Below are 25,408 nucleotides of genomic sequence, written 5' to 3' on the forward strand. Positions count from 1 at the left end.
CTGATCTATTTCTTTAAGAATTAAGAAACTCTGAGATGCCTTTGGAAAATACAGACCCGTTACAGGCAAGAAACACCCCAACCTGGAGTTTGTTTAAATGCTTATACAGCACTGTTGAATTTGCTGCCTTCTGTATCCCACAGTGAAGTGTCTACTCTGGGTCCCAACCTGCATGAAAGTAAAATGGGAATCTCAGGCTAACTGGCACAGTCCCTTTGTTTCTGATTCTTGAGTTAATCTTGTTCATTCTCTTGATGTTTCAGCCTCAAGAACTGCACTTCTCTCTGTTCTTTTTTTTAGTTTTGGCATCTTCAGAGTCAGTACATGGGAATATCCCCCGAGGGTGTGTTTTGGTCACTGAAAATGCAATTCACACAGGAAAGACAAGGTCCCCTATCCTGACTTGTGGCCTTTCAGGGAATGACTGCAAAGTCAACTCTTCTTTCTCATCTTCCATTTCCTATCCAACCAGCCTCTAATGTTCATTGGTGAGTTCATCTCAGGCTTTAGGCCAAATGGCATGCTGTTTAAAACCGATATTACTTGTACAGCTGGGAGGGAGGAAGGAAGAGAGAATCTGAGACATCAGCTCAGACCTATGGATCCTGAACCCAGAAATCTGGTGACATGGAGAGGATCCGGTGAGCATAATGCATTTGGATTTTCAAAAGGCCTTTTCCAAGGCCACCTACACCAAAGGTTGTTAAAGAAATGAAGTTCTGCAGGATTGGAGGAAAAGTCCTTCTATGGGTTTATTGCTGATTAAATGATAGCAGGCAAAGGAACTTAATGTTCATTATTTATGATGCAGAATAGTCAGCAGTGGGGTCTTGCAGGAACACACTGGGCTGGTTCTTCATCGGTGACCTGGAGCAAGAAGTGAAAAGTGAAATAATCTGTGTGACCTAACAAGTTTGTGAATTGTACTGAGTTCTTTCAGATAGTCAAATGCCATGTCAGTAGCAAGAAACTACATAAAGGCATCAAAACCAAGTGGACAAAAATGCAATTTACCTGAGGAAGAGTTATCAACACCATGGCTACATGCTACTGGTCTCAGAGCAGGTGATTAGGATTTGTGAAGTTTAAAGCTTCCTAGAGCTTCACAAAACCTTGTGGATGCACAAGCCTTGGTATACCCAAATTTTGATTCCAATGTGTACTTTTGGTCTTTGCTTCTCAAGAAAGACATAGTGGAAACTAGCAAGGTGCATAGGACAATTAGTTTGATCAAGGAGATGAAGCAGCTGCCGTATGAGGAGAGACCAAAAAGCTATGACTTTGGATAGGAAAAGACTGAATGAGAAAATGATCAGGGCTTGCAAAATTGTGAAGATGGTGGATAAATTGAATGTGGAACTGGTTTTCACCAGCTCCCACCATATGAGAGACTTAACTGCAATCAATACTTAAAAAGCACTTGATGGCACTAGCAGGATGTCAGATTAATACAGAACGAAAAAGTATGCCTTTCAATAGCAATGAAGTGCCTGAGCTTGCTGTCACGGGACATTGTGGAAGCAGCGGGTTGAAAAAGGATTTAGGCAAATTTCTGGTTGGTACAGGAATGTTGAAAGGACAAGCCAGGGACGTACCTCTAGCATCCCTAGTGCGACAGTTGTGAACGCAAGAATAAAGATGGCAGAAAGTGGCCAGGACTCTTTAATTTGGGTGGAGTTCTGCCCTTTGCCTGTAGATCCTGGGTTAACTTGAGTGTGGGTGATCAATCATCACAGATTATTCTTCCAGATAACCTCAGGTTTTATCACTAGAGTGGCATCTTCAGGTTTGGGGTAGTTCTACTGCCAAGGCCACTTACCTACATCTGTTTTTCCTCTGCTTTTGTTTGTCCTGTTTGTTTCAGTCAAATCGGGATTTGATATTTGCTTTATAATAACAATAAACTCAGTTTCATTTTCTGTAAAATGGGTCTGTTCCCTGCCCCTTGAATGTGTTTCAGCTGTATTTAGCATTTGTAAAGTGCTTGGAGGCAAGTGGTGTTTTATGAATACAAAATAGCGTTAGGCTTTGTACTTAGGCACAATACTGTACCGTAATTCAAAGGCAATTCATGTAACATTAGTAAATCACTTTGAACTTTATGTTGAAAATATAAGCAGTAGTATAAAAATAAACCTTTTTATTTCCTCTGGTATATACAGTTAAATAAAGTAAGCCTATACAGCTACTAATCTCTAGAACCGTATTGCCAGTATGCTTTGTTGAAATGCCATCACCTTGCAGAAGAGACATTCTGTGTGTTTTGTACACATTTATGATTGAAGAATAAATTTTCAGAGACTATAAATGAAAAGATATCTCTGAACATAGTGATCAAATAATATCTGACACTGCTTATTTAAAGAAATATACATATATTTCACTGCCAGAGTATTTATGACTCTAATAAGTTTAGTTATTTTGCCTCATGGGGAAATTCCTGCTTCTCCAAATATCAGACTTGTTTGGGGCTTTGCTGTTTTTTCAGGAAGGAACAAATGATATTATTAGTTAAATGGGACTGCACAATATGAAAACACAATAGCATAGTTTAAAAATTGAACAGTGTGTAAGAAATATAATGTGTTTTACCAGCAAAGGGAAATAGACAAACATTAAAAATTCAATGACTTATCCCAAATGTCTAAAGAAATAAACAAACAAACATCACTGTTCAGCCAGTGATGCAAGGATGCTCTGTAGTTAGTTTCAAGAGCACTGTCCTCTCTAATATCCTGCCTAGTAATGAGTTCTGTGCATCACTTTTGCATAATCTGATCATTTTTTAGGTGCTGTACATTGTGGATACTGTCTGAACTCTGATTGCCCAGCAGGTTTTATTAGACAGAATACCAAGTGGTTTCAGGTGATTTCTCAGCAACCATCCTGGGAATAAGTGGTCTTATGGTTCCCAGAGCAACAGCCACATTTGCGTGTTTGTCATAAAAATGCGAGAGCCTTCCTTCCCATTCAATTTGGAAACACAGTGCAAAGTAAGATGCACCTGTAGATGTTCAGAGTTGTATTCCTGCTGCACAGGCAGTGAGACAGAAATACTGTGGAAGGAAAGATTCTGTGCCAACTTGTGTTTATTTTTGTGCTGTTTTTCTCCTTAAAATGTGAACATTTAAAGATCTGTTCTGAATCATAATGCTTTATGATGTTTCCTGTTACCTTAGTGATGGACTACAAAACTCTTTTACGTTGTTTATAAACTCTATTAGTTACTTACTTAATTAGGAGCCACTGCTGAAAGTTTCTAATAAAATTTCCAAAAGTACTTTAGTGGCTGAGGAGTCAAATTTCCAGCAACCTGTGTTAATTGTAAAAGGAGATTAAGGGAATACTGTCACAGCACTGTGCAGTGCTTAACCAGGATGGATTTACCCACCCAGGTCACAGTTCTGCACTGACACAGCTCTACTGGCTCGATCCTGGTGGTAGCTACCCCTTGGATAGTTCAGGCATCTCCATGCTGCTCTCTGAGCCATATTTGGAGTTTTACCTTCTATATTAAAAGCAAAGGTCATTTCTTCAAAATTTCTTTATTGAAAGAAGGGCTTCAAAGCTTACCTTGGTCTGTTCTCTCTGCTCCCGTGTCTGTCCTCTTGTGTTTGGCTCTGCCTTGCTCATGCTTTGTTACACTAAGTCTTTGTGTTCCCTCTCCAGATGGAGTTTTTGGAGACTTTGTGATAAGATTGCTTTCACTAAATTTTAGCCATCTAAGTAGTTAGACTTCTAATCCAAACTTGTAGACTTTACAGTTTTTCTTCTCCCATGAAGACTTTTAAGCTTATGAAAGTTGGATGAAAGAAATAGATACATGGGGAAGTATCAAAACCAGGCTTAGAAAAGAGATTGTTTTCCATTCTGTTGTGGAGGTGCTCATTGACATTCCAGCACACTTGCAGATGTACCAAAAAGGTGAAGACAGAGTGAATTATCGCCATCCTCAAAGAGACAGTTTTCCACCTTATTTTCCTTCTATTGAGAGGGCCAAACCATCAAAGAAAATGTGTGTAAGCACCTAGCACTGATGGGACATTTGATTTCTTGGCTGAACATCTATACGTGAGGAATTTCTTTATGTGGTTTAACATACAGTACTGGTACTTTTGCAGAACATATAGGAACTTTTTCTCCTTCGGAAGCTTGAACAATACAAGGGTACCCTTGGCTGTCAGTTTGCATTAAAAGAGCATTCAGTATTGACGAGCTAAGTTTGCCAGATCAGTTTTCCTCTTTGAAATGCTCTGACTCTTGGGTACCTGATTCTGCAGTTTTTACTTCACTGAAGCCATTAATGTTGTATTAATACTACTACTACTACTATCAATAATCATAATGAAGCCTGGGTTTACTTATGCATTTGTTCAGATTGTGCAAGGAATACATATGCTAGTTTTAAGAGAAAGTTGCATTTCAAGATTTGAGCATTCTGGCTGTGTCTCTTTAAATATTCAGATACAAATAAATGGTGAGAAAATTGTCTTTGCAAGCTTCAGACCATTCTAGGTCTACTCTGTTGCCTCCAGCCAGATGCTGTCTGATGTTGCCTAGACAAACCAGGGCAAACCATTATCATGGGATTAAACACTAAATACCTGCAAGGAGTATTCTCTTTATCAGATAGTGCTCTGTTAGCAGAGTTCATTCACTTTATTGCATATATAACTCTGGTGTCAAATAGACTGATTTACAACACCTGGTCTTTTACATAATCTTTGCTATTTGCTGCGCTTGTAATCTGCCAAATCATTTAGCCTTCCTGATAGCAGGAATGCTGTAAAACTTAGATAAACTTGCAGAAGAAATGAACTCGAAGGTACTGCTGAAATCTAGGGCCTGCACGTTTGCTATAAATGCACTGGCTGGTTTGGTTTTTCCCTACCTAATCTGTGATTGAATGTGGCTGCTGGAGAAATTGAAATTTTATGATAGCACTACAGTCAGAGGAGATAAGCATTTGTATGCTAGACTAGATTAATCTAAAAAGAAGTTTTAGGTGTGGCTAATGAAACCAGTGTATGTGTTAACTGGGTTTCTTTGGGGTTCAAAGCATCTGCGTGTATCTATATAGCGTCTTGTCCAAAAGTTTCTCTACGTGAAAAGTCTAATATAGCTATGTGCTAGTTCTCACTATTAGTGCAGCTTATTCGATCTTACATTGGAGATATCTTTAAGGAGCCTCAGTTTTTAGGGGGTAGTTTCTGAATGCTAATACAAACAACCGACCCCTCTAAAATGGTATTACTTGGCTACCCCAAACCCCCCATGTCCTTCCAAAATTTTTGGTTAGGGTAACTCTAAGTCATCACATTTGCATAGGGTTAGCCACTTACACCGTGCAATTGAAACATTAAAGCTGCATTTTTTTTTGTTTTGAGTCGCTCAGTTTTGGCTATTGGGGTGATTTAAACAGATAATAGAAAGACATGTAGACAAGCTTAAAATGTGAGCAATTTTCAAAATGGGTGATTGGGTGAAATGCAAGCTAGTACATCAAAAGAAAGATAAAACAGTCTATAGACAGTCAAATAGAGAGACCTGTGAGGCAGTAATGTCAAATCAGATTGTGTTAGAAATGATGGTGACCATCAGATTGGAAGAAACAATAAAAAATGAAGGAAATTAAAGAGCTGACTTTTCAAAGCAGTCATAGCATAACTCCAGTGGTTGTCATTAGCATCAACATTAGCACGTTAGTTCCACAGTTAACTCCTTTGAGCTGAGGAAGTATTTCTATGTCTCAGAAATAACTATAAGTTACCTTGTCATGGTCAGTTTTCTGATGATGGTTCGGACATAACACTCACTGTTGGAGCTAATGAAGGGTATTTTGCCTGGCATTGCTAGTTTAGGGAAGTAAGTCTTTTTACCCTATGCTGTTACTACATGATGCTCTTGGACAGCGCAAGTGGTAGTCTGCCTCTGGGAGATACATTGTCAGCTGCTAATCTTTCATATCAATAAACTATTCTGAATATTTGTACTTGATAATTTTTCATCTGATCTGAGGGGAAGAATGTGCCCCAGCTGTCTGAGTTAGTTGCTTAGTCTTCCTAAGCTGTCAGTGTTCTGAAAGGAAAAACAGAGGCTTCTCTCAAAGCAGGAGAACAGCTTGAGGTGCTTCCTCATGCTGTGGACTAACTCTGCTTACAAGAGAGGGACCTATGGAAACCAAGCAGCCATGCTGATACCTTAGTCTGGGAGCTGTGAATACTATTCTGTGCTTGTGTGAATTATTTCAGCTTTGAGAATATCAGGTAGGTTGGTGCTAACAACAGGATGAACAGGATAAAACTCTTGAGTGATATCTTTAGACTGGAGAACAGCCTCCCTGGGAAGAGGTGGAAATGGTATTGTTTAAGACATTTAAAAATGGAGGGGAGAAAATATATTGTAATGGTGAATCCTGTGCTGGTATTTAGATCAGGACTTGTCTTGTGTCAATATTAATGTGAAGTCTCTGTCTGAAGTAACTACTGTTATTCAGTGTGCCTTACCAGCTAACATTGGCTTGCAACCTCCCCCCACATCTGTACTCACACTTAAAGGACAGCCTGACTAATGTTTAGCACCTTTGCCTTTTCTCTTGGTACCTCAAGTGTTGATTTTGTATTGCCTTGCTTAGATTATATTCCTTCAGTGCTTCCACCAGACAGACTCCATATAGTGCATAGAGATTTACAGGAAGCACGTGTAGTTTGTGGCAATAATAATAAAGTTTCCTGCTGTTTTCAAATCCCTGAGAAACTAAATCAAATGTAGAGGTCTATTCAAAAAAGTGCAGCATGTGTATAAGTCACTTTACCATTACCTGTGTGAGTCTGCCTTGTAGCTGTTCGGTGTATTTGGCTGTCATATCTCTGAGGTCTGTCCTTAGTCTCTAGAGCACGACTAAGACATTACACACCTCAAATGGAAAAGCTGATGAAATAGCTTAAAATAACCTGGACACCCATGCTTTGCTTGCCTCTCTTTCACTACATATGTCTTGGTATTTGTCATAGCAACCCATACAGCAAAACTCGTTCTGTGATGGAGGGCCCTATCACACAAATCTAGGTCTAGTCTGAATTGTGAAGGCAGGAAGACTGGATTCAATTCCTGCAGGATGCTGTGATGCTTAATGGAGCTCTCTTTTCTTGGTGTGTTTCTGTAGGTATGGAACCTGTCTTCCTGACCTTGTTGAAGCTATGGGTCTGATATCTTCCCCAGGATGCCTCTGCAGAGAATCTTATGACGGGAACAAAACGCACACGTGTCGTCCTGTGAGCTACAAGCCGTCGTCCTGGTACCAGACATCTCGCAGATCTAGAAGCAGAGCAGATGAGCTAGAGGAGAGCCAGCTCCTCCGGGAGATTTTCTTCATTTGACGCACCTCATTGGTCTACAACCCTTCTGTAGAATTTTTAGGACCTTTATCTTGCAGATTTGTTTCTGTTCAAGTACCATTTCTAAATTATTTGGGTGACAACTGCTTGTCTTTCCTCTTCTAAAACATAGCTAATTAGCATACAGTTTCATTTTGGATATAGTAATCATGGTGCGAGAATATTGTTGGGGTAGACCAATCAGAAAGCGTTAACTTTTTTTCCTAAAACATTCATGTGCCAAGTAATCATTCTAAAATTGAAGTTTTTTTCTAATCTATAACATTTTCTAATGGATTGAAGTCACAGTTTTGCCAGCCTCATATTGGAAGTATATTTCATTATCGATTTTTAGCTCTGAAGCCATTTGCAATAACTGCCTAACATTCAAGAACCGCCACATTCAAAGTAGATTATTTTCTAATTAAACAAGTCAGTTTAAAACCTGGCATATTATAAAGATACAAGCACTTTAATACTTTTTTCAGTGATTTTTATGATCTACTTTTTCCTTCAACATTCTGATACTTAACATGATGGGTTTTTAGGTGGTATATCATAAGTTCAACTATACAGTGTCTAATAACATGAATAGATGATGTTACAGGTTGATGTACTAAGAATCTGTTTGAAATATATTCCTCTTCACATCAGTGCTATTTGACAGAGTTTATGTGCTGGGTAACCTGAAATAGCAGAAAACAGATATTGCAGTGGTCCAAAACCTTTTTGATGTACTTTTCAAGATGAGATATATAGTAGTGGTAGTATAAGAACAGTCTTAAGATATTTTCACTAACTTGCACTATTTTGATCCTTTATCCCCCCTCCATTGTAAATAAGACAAATCAGTAATTATTTCCACTGGTGGCTCGTGATGCACATTTCCCTGCCAGCTTTAATTATTCATGCTGTATCTATTTCAGTTTATTTAAATGCACTTCCATCTACTGCATGTACTTGATTATTTAAAGAAATGTGCCGAATTGGTAAAAATGACTGCAGATTACAGGATTAATGGCCATTTTCTCCACAATGCAGTGTTCGTATTTTATTGTAACAGTAGCCACCGGCATGTGTTCCTAGAAATATGAGGCTAAAATACTCATTTTGCACAGTAAAATTGCAGTGAGGGAAAGGTAGATTTGAGCCAGTACAGGCAAGTTCTAGGCCATTTCCTCCCAAACACCACTTTGTGGGCCAGTACAGACTTTCTGATATTCTCTTTAGGCAACCCTGCTTATCTACTGATCCTTGGGGTATCGTTGCTGCCTACCTCCCACATGCTTGTTCCTTCGCAATGTTTTGTCCTCTGCAAGAAGCTAGCAAGGCTCAACAGTGAGGCCCTTGGTACATATCTGATGAGCACATCATTGCAAGGTTATCTTAGCAGGTGCCCCTGGCAGCACCGTGCTCTTAGAACAGTAAAACAAAAGGAGAATGTAGAGGAAGACAAACCTCAGGTTACTCTGTGCAGCTTCATTCAGGCCCAGTCTTAATCACAAATTTGTACATCCCGGCTGAATTCTAAAAGCTGTTTGGGGGAGTTTAGAGGAAGGTGGCATCATTGCTGGACCAGAAAATCACTGCTGTGGAAAGGTCTGGCTTGGTCTGTCCTATGGTCAGTGAATTATTATAGTTCTTTTAAATATGCTCATCTGCTGTTGAATGTCCCTCTTTATCTACTCTCTGAGCCTGCAAAGGCACAGGTTTCTGCTTAAAGCCCCAAAGATGTATTCAGTGCCATGACCCAAGTATAGCAGAGGAGGAAATGGGTTTTCTCATTCTGCTGCCTGAGTAGACTGCTTCTTTAAGAGAGCAGGGAAAGGGAAGGGAAAGAAAAGAAAAATGTGCAAGAAACAGCAGGAAAACTGTGGAAAACCACGAAGAAATTACCATCACATAAATTTTAGGGTTTTGGACTGCTTTATGGTGTTTTTTTGTTTTGTTGCATATTTTTTTATGAAGGTTTGGCATTTATAAAGAAACAGTTCTCTGATTTCAGTCCAATTGCTTTTCTTCTCTTTTTAAGTTTGACTGAAACTTTAATTGCCTTTTCTAATAAGTGCTAACTGACCTTTTAAAACAGCAAAACATACATGTATTATCTCTTGAAAGATGCCTTTGTGTACCCAGTTGAGAACACTGTGCAGTAGCATTCCTTGTGTGTGCCAATATTTCACTGCTTTGGGATTCCTTGTCATCCATTTTTTCCATTAACAATTCTAATTCTGAGGTTGACTTTTGACTTGAATATATGTTTTGGTAGTACCTCTTTTAAAAAGGACATTGTCAGGGTTGTGGGCTTTGTGCTCCAGGTGTTGTCCGTCAGTCAAAGCTGCATGGGACGCATGCTTTTATGAAGCAAAATTTATAGAATTAAGATGATTGAAACGTCTGATGAGTGAAGACCTTCATGTTCTAAACGTATCTGAGATGTGGACAAAGAAACAAAAGCTATTAATTTGGTAAACCCTGTGAAAAATAATTTTTTATAATGCTTGTTCTTGCTCTTGTTATCAACAGGACATTAGGAATAGTGTTTAGCAGTCAGTGCAAGCAAAGATATTTTGCCAGGAGGCACTACAAAGTTGAAGTTATTAAAACATTTATAGCCTTAGAAAAAGAAATCAATGCTTGTCGAATAGGAAAGGACAAAATCAGTAGTTGGGACTGGGAGGGGAATTGTTTTCCATCTGCTAAAACAATAGAGGAAATGCAAAAATTAAACTAACAAAACAATCACTTGACAGTGTCCTTTTAAGTTTAAGCTCCTACATTAGGAAACTGCCATTGGGGAGTTAGTCCAGCAGTAGATTGTTTGTCCAGAGTGTGCCCAGTTAATATTCTTCAGCTACACATCTGGTTGTGTTCTACATGAGGCTTTGTGGAGTAACATAACTTCTGCTAAGGCTCACACTCATGCCTTTACTTTGTGTTCTCCCTGAGTGGCTCGTACCAACACGCTTGCCAAGTGTTTGTGTGGTCATTGCTTTTGTGCAACTTGCACATCATGGAACTGCAGCAGTCACACCCTTCCAGCCTCTCCAGTCTTGCTGTTGAATCCCATCTTGAACATATATTTATATACGTATGTGAAGTCTTAATCTAATAAATTATCTGGGTGCTTCATTTGTTCTTCCAGACTTTTATTTGACTCATTGTTTGGTTTGTTTTGTCCAGCTCAGATGACAGTTCTACCACTGACAATATGTTCCACTTTCCACATCATTATGTCATATATATTGTGACTCTCCACAGATGAGGAACTAATTTTAAGCCTTCCTTTCCTTTCCAGGACATGGGGTTTGGTGTGAGGAGGATCAAGGCCTCTTTAGAAGCATGAAGTGGGGCAGAGGTCTCAGAACACAAAAGGGAAGAGAAGGAGAGAGCCAGCACCATGTTGTGGGACAAAAAGGTGGAATTAAAGAGCAAGGAAGAAAGGGTGGAGGTAGAGGCAAGAACAGACAAGAATGTGAGTCAGGGAACTATACCAAAGGATGACAGAGCTGAGCCAGATGGTAGAGACAAGTTGTTAAAATATAGTAAGTTGATGAAGCAGAATTTTGTGCTTATATCCTGGAATGAGAAATGTCTTCAAGCACTGATTCCCAGAAGAGGCTTATGACTTTCCACTCCTTTTCCAGATATTGTTCCTGCATTTTGGGAGCTACTCTTCAAGGGATACCTGGCAAATGAGCAAAAGAAGGAAGTGACCTAACTTTAGCTGCTCCTCTTTAGAGTACGTCGTCAGGGAAGCCAGAGAACAGGGAGGGCAATAGGGTAGAACACAGGTATAACCCAGGCAAGGACTGAATTTAATTGCTAGCAAGGGATGGTGTGGTGTACTTAGATGACAGAAGAATGTAAGACTGGATACAGCAAGATTCTAAATAAGGGAGAAACAAGCAAAACAAAATTTGCAGTGATCCAATAAGCTGAGGTTTGGTGTTAAGGAAGAAGACAGAAGGTCTTAGCTATGCTTGAGAAAGATTGAGCCTGAGATATTGGGAAGATATCCCTTGAAAGTGCATATGAGCCAGGGGTTAAACTCCAGAAGTTACAGCAGAGATTTTCTGAAATATGACCTCCAGGCAGTGTTTGAATTTGTACCATCTGAGAGGGAGAGAGCACAGCCTAGTTAGTTAGAAACCGCCTTTTTCACTGTTACTAAATTTATGAAATTGTGTGCTAATTAGTGTATGATTTATAAATTTACATAACTGCATGCTACATAAGACAACACAGAATATTGAATGAGATAATCTAAACTGGCAGAAACAGAGAAGTCTGCTCTGACTGGGTGGCTTTCCTCTGGAAAATGCCCCTCTCAATCCATAGCTGCTCCCTGCAATCCCCCGAAGGCTTATCTGCTCACAATGGCAAGAAACATTTTACAATATTGTGACTCCATGTAGCTGTGAGAGAACAGGCTACCTTGAGCATCTTTGGTGTGGTTGTGTAGCAGAGCTTTCACTGTAATCCTTGGGGAGAGTGTTTGGAAGCAGAAGTCAGCTAAAGAAGAGCAAGAAACCCAACTTGGTCTGGTCAGTGTTGGTGGTAGATGACTGCCACAGTTGTTCACAGTGGATACTACTGCATCCCAACTCTAGCAAAAGGATGGGGGTGTGGGGGTACTGGATTTGATTCCCAGTTCTGGGGAATCCAATTTGCCTCCCTCCACATCATGATGAAGTGTTTAATACCCTATCTCAGAGGGGCTGTGGCATATTAGTGCCCACAGCAGAAGGTCCTGGATGTACCTACTAACAATTTGTGAGCTGTTAAGCTGTAAGAGCAGAAGCATATCAACCAGTCATTCTCATCTGACAGAAGTCGGACCTCTCAGACTTCATATGTTTTGAGGCTTGAAGGGCATTGGGGAACTAAGCTGGAGAAACTCAGATGTCACCAGCAGATGAGGCCCTGACATGTGAGGTGAGAGAAGCCTGGATGGTCCCAGAAGACAAACTAATCCTGCAGCAAGTGTCACAAATTCATGGTTTTCTTAATTCAGGAGTCATTCTGAGTATGTGAAAAAAGCACTTCATTCACTTATAACATTCAATAGCCAGTCTTACAGTGTAAGTTCATTCTTTCTGGTCTCCTGTCTGCAGACAGGAGGAAAGTGAAAAACTGGAAAAAGTCATCTTTCCTGATTACTTACTGGCAACTACATTAAAACTCTGAAGTGTGGATTTGATTAAAGTCATTGTCCAAACACGAAGTGTCAATTGGTGTCAGCTTTAAGGACAGTGTGGGAACTCCTCTGCTAGACCTGGTAAGAAAGGAAAGATGAATTCACAAATGCAAAAGGAGGAAATTGCGTTGAAATTTTAAAAGCACCTTGTCAGAATCTTCCAGTGTTTAATTACCCTTGCTGCTATGACACTGCCTTATTCTGAAGTTGAGTTTGTCTAATTTCCAGCTGCTGGACTTAGTTGTGCTTTCAGAAGCAGCACTGCAAAGCTCCCCTGTTGTCAGACAGTAAGTACCCCAAATGAAGTGATGAGCTTCTGGTTCAGCCTTCTCTTTGACGAGATGAGGTCCTTTATGCCTGTGTCCTAATGTCAGCTTTCCAGCCCCTGGATGATTGCAGGGGGCCTGTTTCTAAACTTTCTCCAGCATTTATGCATCTTGAAGTGTTTGCACTAGATCAGAATGCCCTATTCCAGATGCTGTGAATGGTGGCAGTGTGGCCTCATTCTGAACAGTATTTCCCTCCCCAACTTTCAGGAGCCTTGTTTGGAGGTATTTGGCTGGGTACCTGATCTCATTGCATTTCAGATCGTGGCTCTATTTCTTGGAAGCAGAAAGTTTGTGAGTGAAACCAGGAGACCCTACTAAATTTAGAATTGTTGAGGAAGAGGAAATAACGTGAAGTAGGAATTCCAGGCAGGAAAAAAAAAAAAAAAGTTCATGGGATTCAATTTGGGATGGAGTGTGAACCTGGGGGTGCAGCATGTGTGAACTCAGCCACACATGCTTGATGGGATGGGGGAGACCCAGACAGCAGAAACCCTCACAAGGGGAATAGTGAAGAAAGCATGAGGCAATGATACCTGATGGCAACAAAATCAGACTTTTAAGCTGCAGGTGAGGAAGCAATGACATCTCCAAATGGCAGAGGAAATGGCTCCTTGTCAGTGGGTCTGGTGCTCCTCTATTTGCACTAGTGTCTTCAGCACAGGGATCTCATTACCAGAGAGTTTACTGGCAGTTTGGAGGGATTTCAGTGAGAAGTAATAAAAATGATCAGGGACTGCTAGAATTGACATAATGAGGAAACACGATGAGAAGAGTCAGATATTTATAGCTTGGGTGAGAGAGACAATTAAAAGATGGGGTGGGAGATGGACTGGGTGACCTGAAAGCCTTGTCTGTTTCTAATAACTTCTTGTCGTCTTCTGTACAGAGGACTTGAATTTACCAAGGCTGTCAATCTGACTCTTAACAGCCCTAACTTCCCATGTTGAAAGCTCAGGTGGGTGTACTCTGGCTGTATTGACACTGTCAGAATGTCACTGTTACTGTACTTTGTTTAAAAAAATAGTCATCAGCTATGTTGTGGAAAAAAATTGACACACTGACAGTAAAGGGAAAAAAAATTAGACCTTCATAAAATAAAAAGCCATTGAAGACCTTGCTGAGTGCACGGCTGATTGGGGAGGGGCTCCCAGCTTGTTCAACTGGTGATGCAGAGCCCTTCTTGCTGCCTGCACAGTGATCTGTCAGGTGGGAAGGTCCATGCAGAGGGAGCAAGTGTGAGCCTTTCCCTCCGCCAGGCAGGTGCTGGTGTCGCCCAGCTGTGCACGCAGCTCAGCAAAACCTCTGCTCTCTAGTACACACGTATGTGCACAGGCTGTTTTCCCCGAGAGCTGCTGATCTCACAGACGGCTCCTGGGGCAAGCTCTGTGCCCCCCAAACCCTGCTGGTGCCGCTGAGGGCTTCAGCCACGTTTTGGGTTTCACTTCCCTTCCTCCTGCCCCTACGCAGTGGGGCCCAGCCCTGGGGGTCAGGCGGGCTCTCCCCTTGACATGGCCTGACTTGTGCCTCACCTATGGAGATTCCTGCACCTGGGCTGGGGTGGGTGTTCGTGCACAGGGGTTTTTGTGCACATAGTTCCCCTCTAGTTTTGCACAAACCCACTAAATATGTATTTGTCACATATCCTACCAAACATGAGCAGCCATTGCATTCTGGTTTTTTTTTGAGGTGGAGACCCCTGAGAAGAGGGAAGGTGGCCTGTCTGAATAATTACACAGCAGCCTTTTGGTGAGGGTTATTTAAAACCTTAACTGAGACCACGGCTGTCTCGTGTGCTCTCCAGCACTGCAGAGGAGAGAGCCCCAGGTTTGCCCTGGACTTGAGAGACCACAGCAGAGTTAGAGTCAGCCAAGCTGGAGACATCTCGGTTCCTGGACTGGCAGTCAAATTAAAACACTGCTACCGAAAGCAACAGGGCTGTGCATGTTAGAGGCACTTTGGGGAAATACCAGAGCGGCGTTTGTTGAGTCTGATGGTGGAGTAGCCACTCTGTTTTAATGATACCTGTGTGCAAAGGCCACAGCTGCTTTCATCCATTTCACATTAGTCTGACTTTCATAGAACAGACATAGCCTAGGGTGGTGGAAGGGAGAAAAAGGTGACCAAAAAAAAAAGAAGCCATACATTTTTCACTACTTTTTCCATCCTTCTGAGCTGCGATACTAGGCTCTGGCTGAGCAACAGTAATCTTATCCAGCATACTGTTGATTTAAGCCTCTTGGTTTTATATAACTTTGGAAATGGTAAACTATATTAATTTGCTGTGTTTTCAAGGGGAAGTTATTTATTGAGAGACATTTTTAACTCAAGTGCCAGGAATCTTAAATCATTATAATAAATTCATGCTATTCAGGGTTTCTTACATTGTAATAAATTTGTTTTAAACATGAATGAGGAGATCCATGATTTCTTTAATATACTGTTATGTATTTCCTTTCAAAATGACACAGCTCACTATATCAAGTGGGAGAATAATAGTGAGAGATTTACAATACTTAAGAATAACACAGCCTGAAAATGTGACATGTGAACCAACACCTGGCAGGGGGCTGGAAAGTGGAGGGACCCCACCACCACTCCCGGTGGCACAGCCAAGAGTTAAACAAGTGACAAAGGGTCAAGATCAGCAAGCAAAACTGATAGCTAGATGGAAAGCTCCCTGCAGGGTGGGAATCAAAATTCAGCCTTATATTCACCTCCCTTTTACTGTGCAACGCATGATTGAAACACTTGAAAGGTGACACAGACCATCTGTCTGTGACCTGGGATGGCGGCTGCCAAACCGCTGCCTCACTGGAGCAGGACCTGCACTAGGGGTTTTCTTCCCAGCCTGACGTCATCCTCCCCTCACTGACCTCAGGCACCCACCACAGCCTTTTCCCAGGGACCTCGTCCACCCTGGCTACGATGGTGTGCAGGGAACAGATCTGTCAGTGGCCACCAGCACCCCTGAAGTGTGGCAAGGAGGCACCAGGTAAGCACTTAGATAAATTTTGGTCTATGTTCTTAATCCTTGACCCCTCGTTAAACTGGCTCTGCCACTCACCGTTACACATGTAGATGGCTATGAAAGCAAAACATTAAAACCTGCTGCTCACTTTATATCGAGTCTTCCTGGCTTCACAGAGGTCCTTATGGGCAGGTGAAGGAGGAGCTGGGCACAGAGACAGCCCTAGTGATGCCAGTGTCAAAGGTCTGAGACAGAACCTCTTCGGCAGCACAGCTGTGGTTTTCTTGGAAAGCCAAGCCTCACTGCACCGTGTAAATGTCTGCTGAGGGCTTGTGTCCCAGACTGCTTCGTCTTGTCATGGAGTGCTGCAGGAATGGGTTCTCATGTTTGTGGTGATCTTGGGGTCAGGGTTGAGTGGGGCAAAGCAGCACAGTGCTCAAAATGGCAAATGCCAGTTGATTCCCTGCGATTCCCTGCGATTAATCCCCCAAGATACCTTCCTGTAGAGAAATGAGGAGTTGCACAGAGCCATCCTGCTGTGATGTGAAAATCTGCCCCCAGTATGCGTGTGCACAGGCACAAGAGTATTTCTCTGGCTCGAAAGAGTTAATGGGTCTTTGGTGGATGTGGCTGCAGGGAATCGCAGGGAATCAACTGGCATTTGCCATTTTGAGCACCGTGCTGCTTTGCCCCACTCAACCCACTCAACCCTGACCCCAAGATTCTCGGGGGGGGGGGCGGAAATATAGTCCTGCTGCTGCCCCTCCCCTGGCTGCAGGTGAGGTGTAGGACACCTGAAGACTTCTGCCCAGGGATGGGGCTGGCAGTGCATGGAGAATGGGTGCGGGCTGCCCGCACCACGAGGCTGGATGGCTCAGGAGAGGGGAGGAGGGGACACGGGGACAGGAGAGGGCCCTGCGTGCTCACAGAAGTGATGGCAGGACCTCATCTGTCAGCGCAGAAAAATGTCTGGCCAATAAACTTGCCAAACGTCCCTAATAAAGGGCTGGATGTGTTATCATGTAGAATGGTTTTATAGGGGATGGCCATAAAACGTGCACATTGCCCTTTAAAATGCCAGGAAAAGGATTGATTCTAGTAGGGAGGAGGGAAAAGAGGAGGGGGAATGGGGCTAATTGGAAAAGGGGGATAAATCCAGGGACTCGTTCCTGTGCTGTGGGTCCCCAGGGTGTCAGGGAGTATTTACAAAGCGGGAGTCACTACCTTATGAGCTGTGCCTGGGACCTGGGCTTCTCTGCTCCATCCCCTCCACCCTGTGCAATGCTGGGTGTCCTTCTGGCATCTGTTTCTGCTGCTGGCTCAGTACAGCCCTGCTTTTACTCCTTATACCTGGCCTAGGGAAAGCTGTGGAGATACTTCCATCAGCCTCTCCACTGATTCCTCCTCTTTTGTGCTTCTCCTTTTACTCCCAGGGGTCTAATACCCATTGCCTCCTCCTTGCCAGTTCCAGTAGGTGTGTCCTGCCTGCCCAGCGGCCCCATTGCCAGCTTCTCTCTCCCTCTCCTGCCTTGTGACTCGATCTGGGAAGTCCACCACTGCTGAGAGATGAACCACAGGGCTTTGGGCAGTAGTTTTGGGTCCCTGCTCCATGGAGAGCCCATCCTGGGGATGCAGGTGTCTGCGTGCACTCTGGGCTTTGCTTGAATAAACATGCAAGGGGGAGCTGAACAAAGGTCTAGGGTGTGTGTTTAGTAGTGATCAATAAATATATTGTACTCCAGCTCACTTTTAATGCTGTAGAAAACAGGCAGTGATTTCACTTAATAAATGTAGACAGTCCTGCGGAGCTACAAGACCATCTATTCTGCTAGACAATTTCTGCACAACAGGACTGCACGTGACCCAGCGCCTGGTGTTATCTACAGCTGAGGCTCACCAGCTGCCATGGGCGGAGGGGCCTGCCTCTGATTTTTCATTTTCTTGTTTTAATTTCCAGGAACAGAGATACTAGGCAGCCAAATCCTCGTGAGATCTAGTAGAGGGAGAAATAAAATAAAATTAAGAAAAAAAAAAAAAAGGCTTCTTAAAGTCTCCGAAGGCGTTGTGGATTTGGCCACTGTGTGGGACATGGTCAGGTATTGGAGAGATTGAAAAAGAAAGAGCCAAGAAAAGTCAGATTATTGTTGGCAAGGACTGGCTCAAAAACATTTGTCAGTGTGGATTTGTTGGTACATGCCAGATCTCACTTGTCTGCCTACTTTGTGTGTGTGGTGCTGCTGAGTCTCAAATTCTCAGTGGCCCTGGCAATCCCCATCAGAGCTGGTGGTGGCACCGGTGGGAAGGAGGGGTGGTGCAGGCAGTGTGCCTGGGTTTGCAGGTTCTCTTGGCTCTGAAAAAGATCTTTGGCCACCCTTAGTGACAAACACAGGCAAAACTGGGATGCCTGCTCACTTCCATCAGGCATACAAAAAAACCCTCTTTCCTATTAAAGTTAGAGGTGAGTCAACGTATTATGGTAGGGACCCATGTCAACCAACATGACTAATGGATGTGGCATATCGTGAATTTGGGTGTGAGAATAGTTTTTGCTATTTGATTCTTCTGGAAAGCAGAAAGATGATGTGAAACGCAGCCAAAGCTGATGAGTCTCATCTGACTTTCTCATACTGTGGTCCCACTTCATGCAAAAGCAAGTTAGGTTTATTCAACTGAGGACCTTCAGGAATGACAGAGATTTTGAGTTCTCCAAACTGAGCAGTGCTCAGGTGCAGGTTTTTCAGTCTCATTACACAGTTGTGGAGTTCAGAGGAATGTCCCATCTCCTGAAGTCTGGATTTACTTCTTTGCTACCTTTTGGCTTAAACCTATCTCTTCTATTGAACACAGTTTTAGTTCAGGATTCGCAATTAAATTTAAGGGCTGGTAAATTTTGCTATGAACATTTTCCTGGCTCCCTTCCTAAGCATTTGGTCTATTCAACTAGTACTTAGTGTTTTGCAGATGCTATTGTATGTTATATTGCCAACCACAAGTATGAAAAAAACATGTCATTTAGAAAAATACAAATAAATTTGAGGTCTTGTTTTTTCTTCAAAGCTTTTTTCAATGTTTCTTGAAGCCATAAACTTGTGAGGCAGGTGAGAATATCATTCTGACACTTGACATAAAGAGCTGTGACCTTTCCCCTTTATCATCAAGCATACAATCAAACCATGAGCCTGACAGTACTGCCCATAACCGCTTTCTAAATTAAAACATTTCCTTCAACATCCAGCAATAAGGAAAATGAAATCTTCAGGTAGGGTTTAGTAGCTCACCTTGAAAGAATTTCATTTCATGCTAAACATTAAGCCATGTAGCGATGTCTGGGAACTTGTCTACTTTGAGACCCATGGGAGAATTAACTCAAATTCACTTTTAAAGGGGATTAATTAAACTGCATCAGGACCCTGTTTCAACACTCAGAATTAAGATAAGTTGAAGTAAGACCCCTTTAATTAACTGAAAGTGATGAGAGACCTCTGACATCAAATGAAGGTGTCTGAGGAGCTGCTGGTGTGGTTTGACTAATCCATTTTACATTATACCTTATTTAATTCAGACTGAATGACCTAGTGTAGACAAGCCAGGAGATGTTGAGACTGGGTGTGATCGTACTGGGAATATATGCTTTCCCAGCTGTTTTGTGAGTGAATGGAAGGTGTATAAGAAGCAGGATGCTCTATAAATAATGAGACAACCAGTCTTGGTCTGTACAGAGCCACAGTTGAGCAAATGCCCAGACATACTCTTCAAAAATCAAAATTGCAGGTTCTTTCATCAAGGATGGGAAATCTCAAAAGAAGGTAAATTGAAGATAACAGCCCTTAAATGTTTGCTGTTTTGACCAAGTTTTGTCCCATATCACTTTGTCTGGGGTCTCTTGTTTGTTAATATTTTTTTTTTTTTTTTAAGTTCATTCAGCTTTTTTGAACACTGGTAAAAGTTTACTTCTGGGTAAAGACTCAGATGTGTTTAGCTAATTAGTTATCAAGGTGATATGTGCACGATATACACTTCTGACAGTTTCTTATTCCTATCTCTGCCGTCAGTTACTTGGCTGTGAAGTCTGATGTCTGAAACCTTGCCAGAATTTCTGAATGGAGCTGTTGGTATGGGATTTCTCCACCTTTTGGTTCACATTTCAAGATATAAGGAGTTTTCTCTTTACTTTTATCCTTCTTTCCCCCCTTTCCATTTTCTTTAATCTGGGAATATGACACATAATTGACTCTCAGCATCCTGGAGATAGTTTGTAAAGTGTCCATGGACATTTCTTTTTAAGAGGAGAAGTGGCCAGCTTGCTTTTCAGAGAGACTCAGAGTGCAGTGAGAGTGGTTCAGAGTGTGGTGAGAGTAGGGAAAGCTCATGAGATCTTCCTTCAAGCATCATGACAGTGCATATTCATGTAGGATTTTTCTAATATTCAAACAAAGTTAAGTTCATGAGTTTGACTGCATGTGAGTGTCTGAGGAGCGTCCTGTGGCTTGGAGCTCAGGCTCCACCTATGTCGTGAACCTGCCAGTGTGCCTTTGGGATCTCAACATAAAGTCCAGTTGGGGAAGGACAGACACCATGCCACCCCAAAGCCCACTTGCATGTCTCCTGATTAATAGTCCAGAAGCCAGGATAAGACACCAGATGGGGTACCTTGCAGAAGAGCTGCCCAAGCCCTTTGTGGAGTCCCCAGAAAATGCCAAGAAGAGGTCTGGGTCAGCCTTTGTGGTCCTTTGGAGAGCTAGGGCACCTGAGGTGGGCTATATCAAGGCCACTGGAGACCCGTGTGGCTTGTGGGGGCTGGCAGGACCTCGGAAAGTCCTGAGTGGGGTGTGCTGCACCAACAAGTTCTGTGAGGGGCTGGTGGTGCTAAGGACAGAAGTAATCCAGTGTGATGTTCTAAAGGTCATCTAGCAGATCATGGAGGAGCCAGGACAAATCCCACACTAGTTGTCTGTTTTTCCTGTTGCCAGATCACATGGCCTCTTATTTGATTCTTCCTGTGGCTTCTGGCACAATGTTCTCCTAGCACAAGACTGAGTCTGGGATTGAAGGACACTTGAAGATGTTCTATAGGGCAGATGAGCTGCAGGAGGAAACCTCCCAGGAACAGCCTGAGAATTGGTGTTTTTGCTGGTCCTGGGCAGGGACGCTGGGGACCTTCCATATCCCTTCACTAAAGGAACAGCACAGAGTTTTCTGATCTGGAAAATTAAACTTTTTACATCAGGCGAATCCAAAGCCAGGAATTAATTTTGGAAGAAGGGTTCACCATTTTCACAAACTCCAATTGCATCCAAACAGGTTCAGTGTGGCTTTGCTAAATGCTTTTCTGAGCCCTGACAATCTTTGGAAGGGAACCCAGTCTTCCCCGCCAGCTCCCCGAGAAGGTGAGCATCAGCGTGGGATGTGATTTCTACTTCTACACAAAGCAGCTTAGCAATGGGCTCACTGGCTGGTGCAAAAAGCTCCTGGTGCTCCACTTCATTGCTCTCTTCTGAATGTCGGCCACGGCTTTGCAGAGAGTTGTTTGCAAAAAGGCAAATTGGTCCAAAGAGAACATAGTAAATATAGCCTTGCAGTATACTGGCGACTTTTAAGATTAATGTACTTCCCTTCCCCTAATATTAACACTGCCTTGTGTAGCGCGTGCTCTGGGCCATGTGCTTTAGTATCAGCCTCATAATTTTTTCTTGTCCCATCACCAGGCACATCTACCCCTGGATGGGATACAGCTGCTTGGTACATGGGACTGTACCAAGATAAAGCACAGAATCCTGTATCTCAGTGCCAGATAAATGTTCTCACAAATTAAACTGGAGCCAAAGTCTGTTGGTTTTGCTTTTAAAAGCTACTGTTGTTTTCTTTCTCTTGTAGAAGCTGTTGTTCTACCAAAGGTTGCTCACGTGGAGTTTGTTTTGAAAGAAGAATGAAAAAAGAGAAGGCCTGGAGAAGATGAGGGGTTGAGAAGCAAGGGGAAATTCTTTGAGCTTTTGCAGATTGGTACATGAAATGCTAAAGATTTAAGGGCACTATGCAAACAAGGGACTCATCTGAGGAAGTTTCATTTTGACACAGAGCAGGAGGAGCATACAGACTAATTATGGCTTCCTTCCCAACTTTGGTTGTCACAGAATTCCTCAGCAAGAGAGAGCATTCCCAGGGGCATCAGGATGTTGGAGTGAACAGAGATGACCTGGCTGACCAAGGGTGGTGAAACTACCTGTGTGATCCAGGGGGCTATCTGAAAGGAGAGACATCAGCATCTGGTCCAGACCACAGGATAATTCAGGTTGGGAAGGACTTCAGAAGTTTAGTCCAACTGCCCTCTAAAAGCACTGTAGCTATGAGATTGGACCAGGCTGCTCAGGGCTTGTAAACCTCCAGGGAATGACATAGGCTCTGGGATGGATAGGCTGTCTGGGCAGCCTTCTCCAAGGCTTTTGCAGGACCACCCACAAGGCTTCCAAAAGTAATTTTAGAGATCTGCTGGAGAAATTAGTTTTCCCCTCCCTCTCTGTCATATGTCATGGGCTGTGGAGACAATGTAATTTCTCATGTGGCCTGGGCCCACCCAGCCAAGAACTAGAAGATGTGCTTTTTTTTTAAAAAATCTCTTAGTACCCTTAAGGACTAGCTAAAGGTGATGGCTATATTCACCAGCTATTTCCCTCTTCTCCCTCCTCCTCATTCCCTGTACTCTCCCACCAGCAAAAAAAGGGAGAAAAAAATGCTTGTAGGAGTCCATCTGGGGAACACTGGAATGAGCCATAGCTGGTTCAGGCAGTAGTTATTAGGATCAGAGGATTATGGAAAACAGAGTGCAGGAATGCTAAGAGGAAATTACAATTGTTCCCTTCCCTTTTTATTTTTTTCTTCCTCTCCTGTCACTGCTTTTTCCTCCTAGGTGTTGGGGTCTTTTCAGAGGCAGTCGTCACTGTTAATGATTTTAGCTTGTTGGCTATTATCACATTTGTGCCTGGGGACTGCAGCCGGCTATCTGAGCTCTGGCAGACCTTGACAGCAATCAGCTCCTTCCTGCTTCGCACTCATTTTCTCAGGGGAACTCAGAAGAAAATACCTTTTCATTCATTTTCCCCTTCTTTCTGTGTGTCTCTCCTTTCCCTCTTCTCTGCATCTGGCCTCCTGTCTCTGGGAGCTCTGTCATTTCAGGAGGCTGGTGGAGAAACCTGCAACGAGATGTGGGGCACTTGGATATAACTGGGTGAGGAAACATCTCCTGGGAAGGTGCACCCTGGCTTTTATTATTCATGCCATGTTTGCACCCAGCTCTGCATTGCTGCTGATCCCCCCGATGTTACAGAGAAAAGAAGGGATCACTGTGGTTATTTCATGAAAAGTGTACGTGGATCTTTTTCAGTGGCTGTGGCTGAGTGCAGAGCTTTTACAGCTTTGAGTTTAATATTCTCTTTTTTCCCTCCATCATCATTTTATATTATTCAAAGCAAATCAGACAGCCTTTGAAGAACAGCTCAAAGCCTTTTTTCTTTCTTTTTTCCTTTTTTTTTTTTTTTTTTTTTTTTTAAAAAAAAAAAAAAAAGTAGGAAAGAGTGGGAGCCACCTGTTACATTTCTTTTCTCAGTTTAGTGATTTTATTCATTGGGGAAGAGATCACTTTGCATCTCATTCTTTAAAGAAGTGTAAAAGGCAGGTAAGATCTGTATTTCTAAAAGCCCCCAAAGAGAGTGCTTTTCTGGAAGGGTGACCATCATCTTCCTTGCACTGAAAGAGCCTGGCTGGTGGAAATGTGACTCCTTATGTGGAAGTGCTCTGGCCTGGAGCCACTGTTGTACTCAGAGTTGTGGACCAAATTCATTGCTCTGAGACACTCCAGTGAGAATCCAGACTAATTTTGAAAGCTAAGAGGCTCCAAAGACCACTGAATCAAGTAAGGTGACCACCAACAGGTTGCTCAGCTCTAAGTTGCCTTCTGAAGGGTTTAGTGTGCTGGATGGTGCTTTGGAAAGGTGATTTCTTCCAGAGGAAAGTCTTTCCATCTGGAGAAGTGGCCTGGAGGCAGAGATCCCAGGTTGCAGCTTGGCAGGGGTCAAGGTGTCAGCTCCCACGTGTGTCTCAGGACCCACCAGGGTGCTTGGTAAAACCATGCCCTCCACAATATGTATGTGACAACTCTTGGTTCTGCTGAAACTTGGACTCATGAAGGTTGAGAGGCTCGGTGAAGGAATTTTATCCAATTCCTCAGCTCTCTAGTAGACATTGGTGCCCTGTTGGTGTTTTGTCAAAAGACCTGATTTCAGCTGAGTCAGAGTTAAAACACCCTCCTTGCTCACAGACTGTGGGAACATGCCAACCGTATGTGGCTCCAGGAGGAAATATGGAATTTTACTGGTTTTACAAACATCATGCTGTCGCATCACTCCCTACGTGCTATATGTGATAAGAGACTGTGTGCCATTGCCAGAGGATGGCCTGTATGCTTTTGTTCAGTTACGACTCTCCCCCAGTTTGGGGGAGCAGAGGAATCCCTGACACAGAGTAGTGCTCTCTCCCAGATCTCTTCTGTGTGTCTGCTTGCCTCCAGTCACTGCCTGGGGCTTTCTCAGGGGACATGGTGGCTCTGCATGGTGGTGGGCTGAAAGCACGGCTGCACTGAAAATGTGAACATGTAGAGATGTGGAGCTTCCTCCGGATCTTCCCTCTGAGACTTGGGACCTTCCAGACATGTCCATCCCTGCTGCTCTCACCACTCTAAGAGGAGAATAAAACAAGCCATCAACCCCAAAGGTAATGGCCTCGCTGGGCAGGTTTCCAGTCATTTAATATCTCTGCTAATCATCTAGAAGTGGAAGTAAACAGCATGTTAATGAAATGTGTGGGTGAAGTTAAACTGGGAGGAGTTAGAAAAAAAGATTTGAGGAGGTTGGAAAGGCAAGCAGGGACTTGCAGCTTGACATTTGGCTTGGTAACAATTTGAAGGAATTCAAGTGGCCAGGGGTGCAGAGATGAAAGGCCACGTTAGGATATTAGATGCTGGAGATGGTTGTGAAGAGGAAATTCAACTTCTGTCATACAGCTCATCCATAAACTGCTGAAAGTGGGGATGCAGCAGTCTGTATCCACAGACCCATGGACACAGGACGTGATGTCTTTGGCCGGGAAGGTGTTGGGAAGGCTGGCAGCAAGGTGGCAGAGAAGAAAAATCATAAGTAGTGACAAAAATACTGCAAAAAAAGGTCTGTGGCCCACATGGACAACCTTTAATGGAAGGCCTTTGAGTGAGAAACACTTGAGAAAAACTCTTTGAAATTGCATCACATCAGGGGAAGAGTTACTTGAACAGAACAGGGGCATTTATGAAACAGCTGCACGAAATTGGGAAAGGAGGCATTTCGCCTGAATACACCGTGTCAGTTCCTAATGGCAGGATCTGCTGAACTGAGGGCTATTAGGAGAGGCACAATACTTCAGGTAGAGAGAATCTAAAGAGTTCAGCTTGCTTAACCTAGTTAACTGGGTGCCAGGAGGGGGTCCAGTGGGTCCCCAGAAATATCCTTCT

At 42.9% G+C, this 25,408-nt stretch overlaps 1 protein-coding gene across 3 annotated transcripts in view; it reads left to right on the top strand.

Moving 5' to 3' along the window:
• Nucleotides 1-10,495, top strand: part of LOC113489736 (protein hinderin-like) — a 140,333-nt gene extending 129,838 nt beyond the window's left edge. For all 3 annotated transcript variants that reach the window (XM_026865749.1, XM_026865748.1, XM_026865750.1), the window contains one exon: nt 7,166-10,495. In XM_026865749.1, coding sequence (XP_026721550.1) covers nt 7,166-7,379 — 214 coding nt within the window. In that variant the 3' untranslated portion in view covers nt 7,380-10,495. The remainder of the gene's footprint in view (nt 1-7,165) is intronic.
• Nucleotides 10,496-25,408: the final 14,913 nt, after the last annotated feature.

Source organism: Athene cunicularia, assembly GCF_003259725.1.
Source record: "Athene cunicularia isolate RWA chromosome Z unlocalized genomic scaffold, athCun1 chrZ_part1, whole genome shotgun sequence".
Taxonomy (NCBI): domain Eukaryota; kingdom Metazoa; phylum Chordata; class Aves; order Strigiformes; family Strigidae; genus Athene; species Athene cunicularia.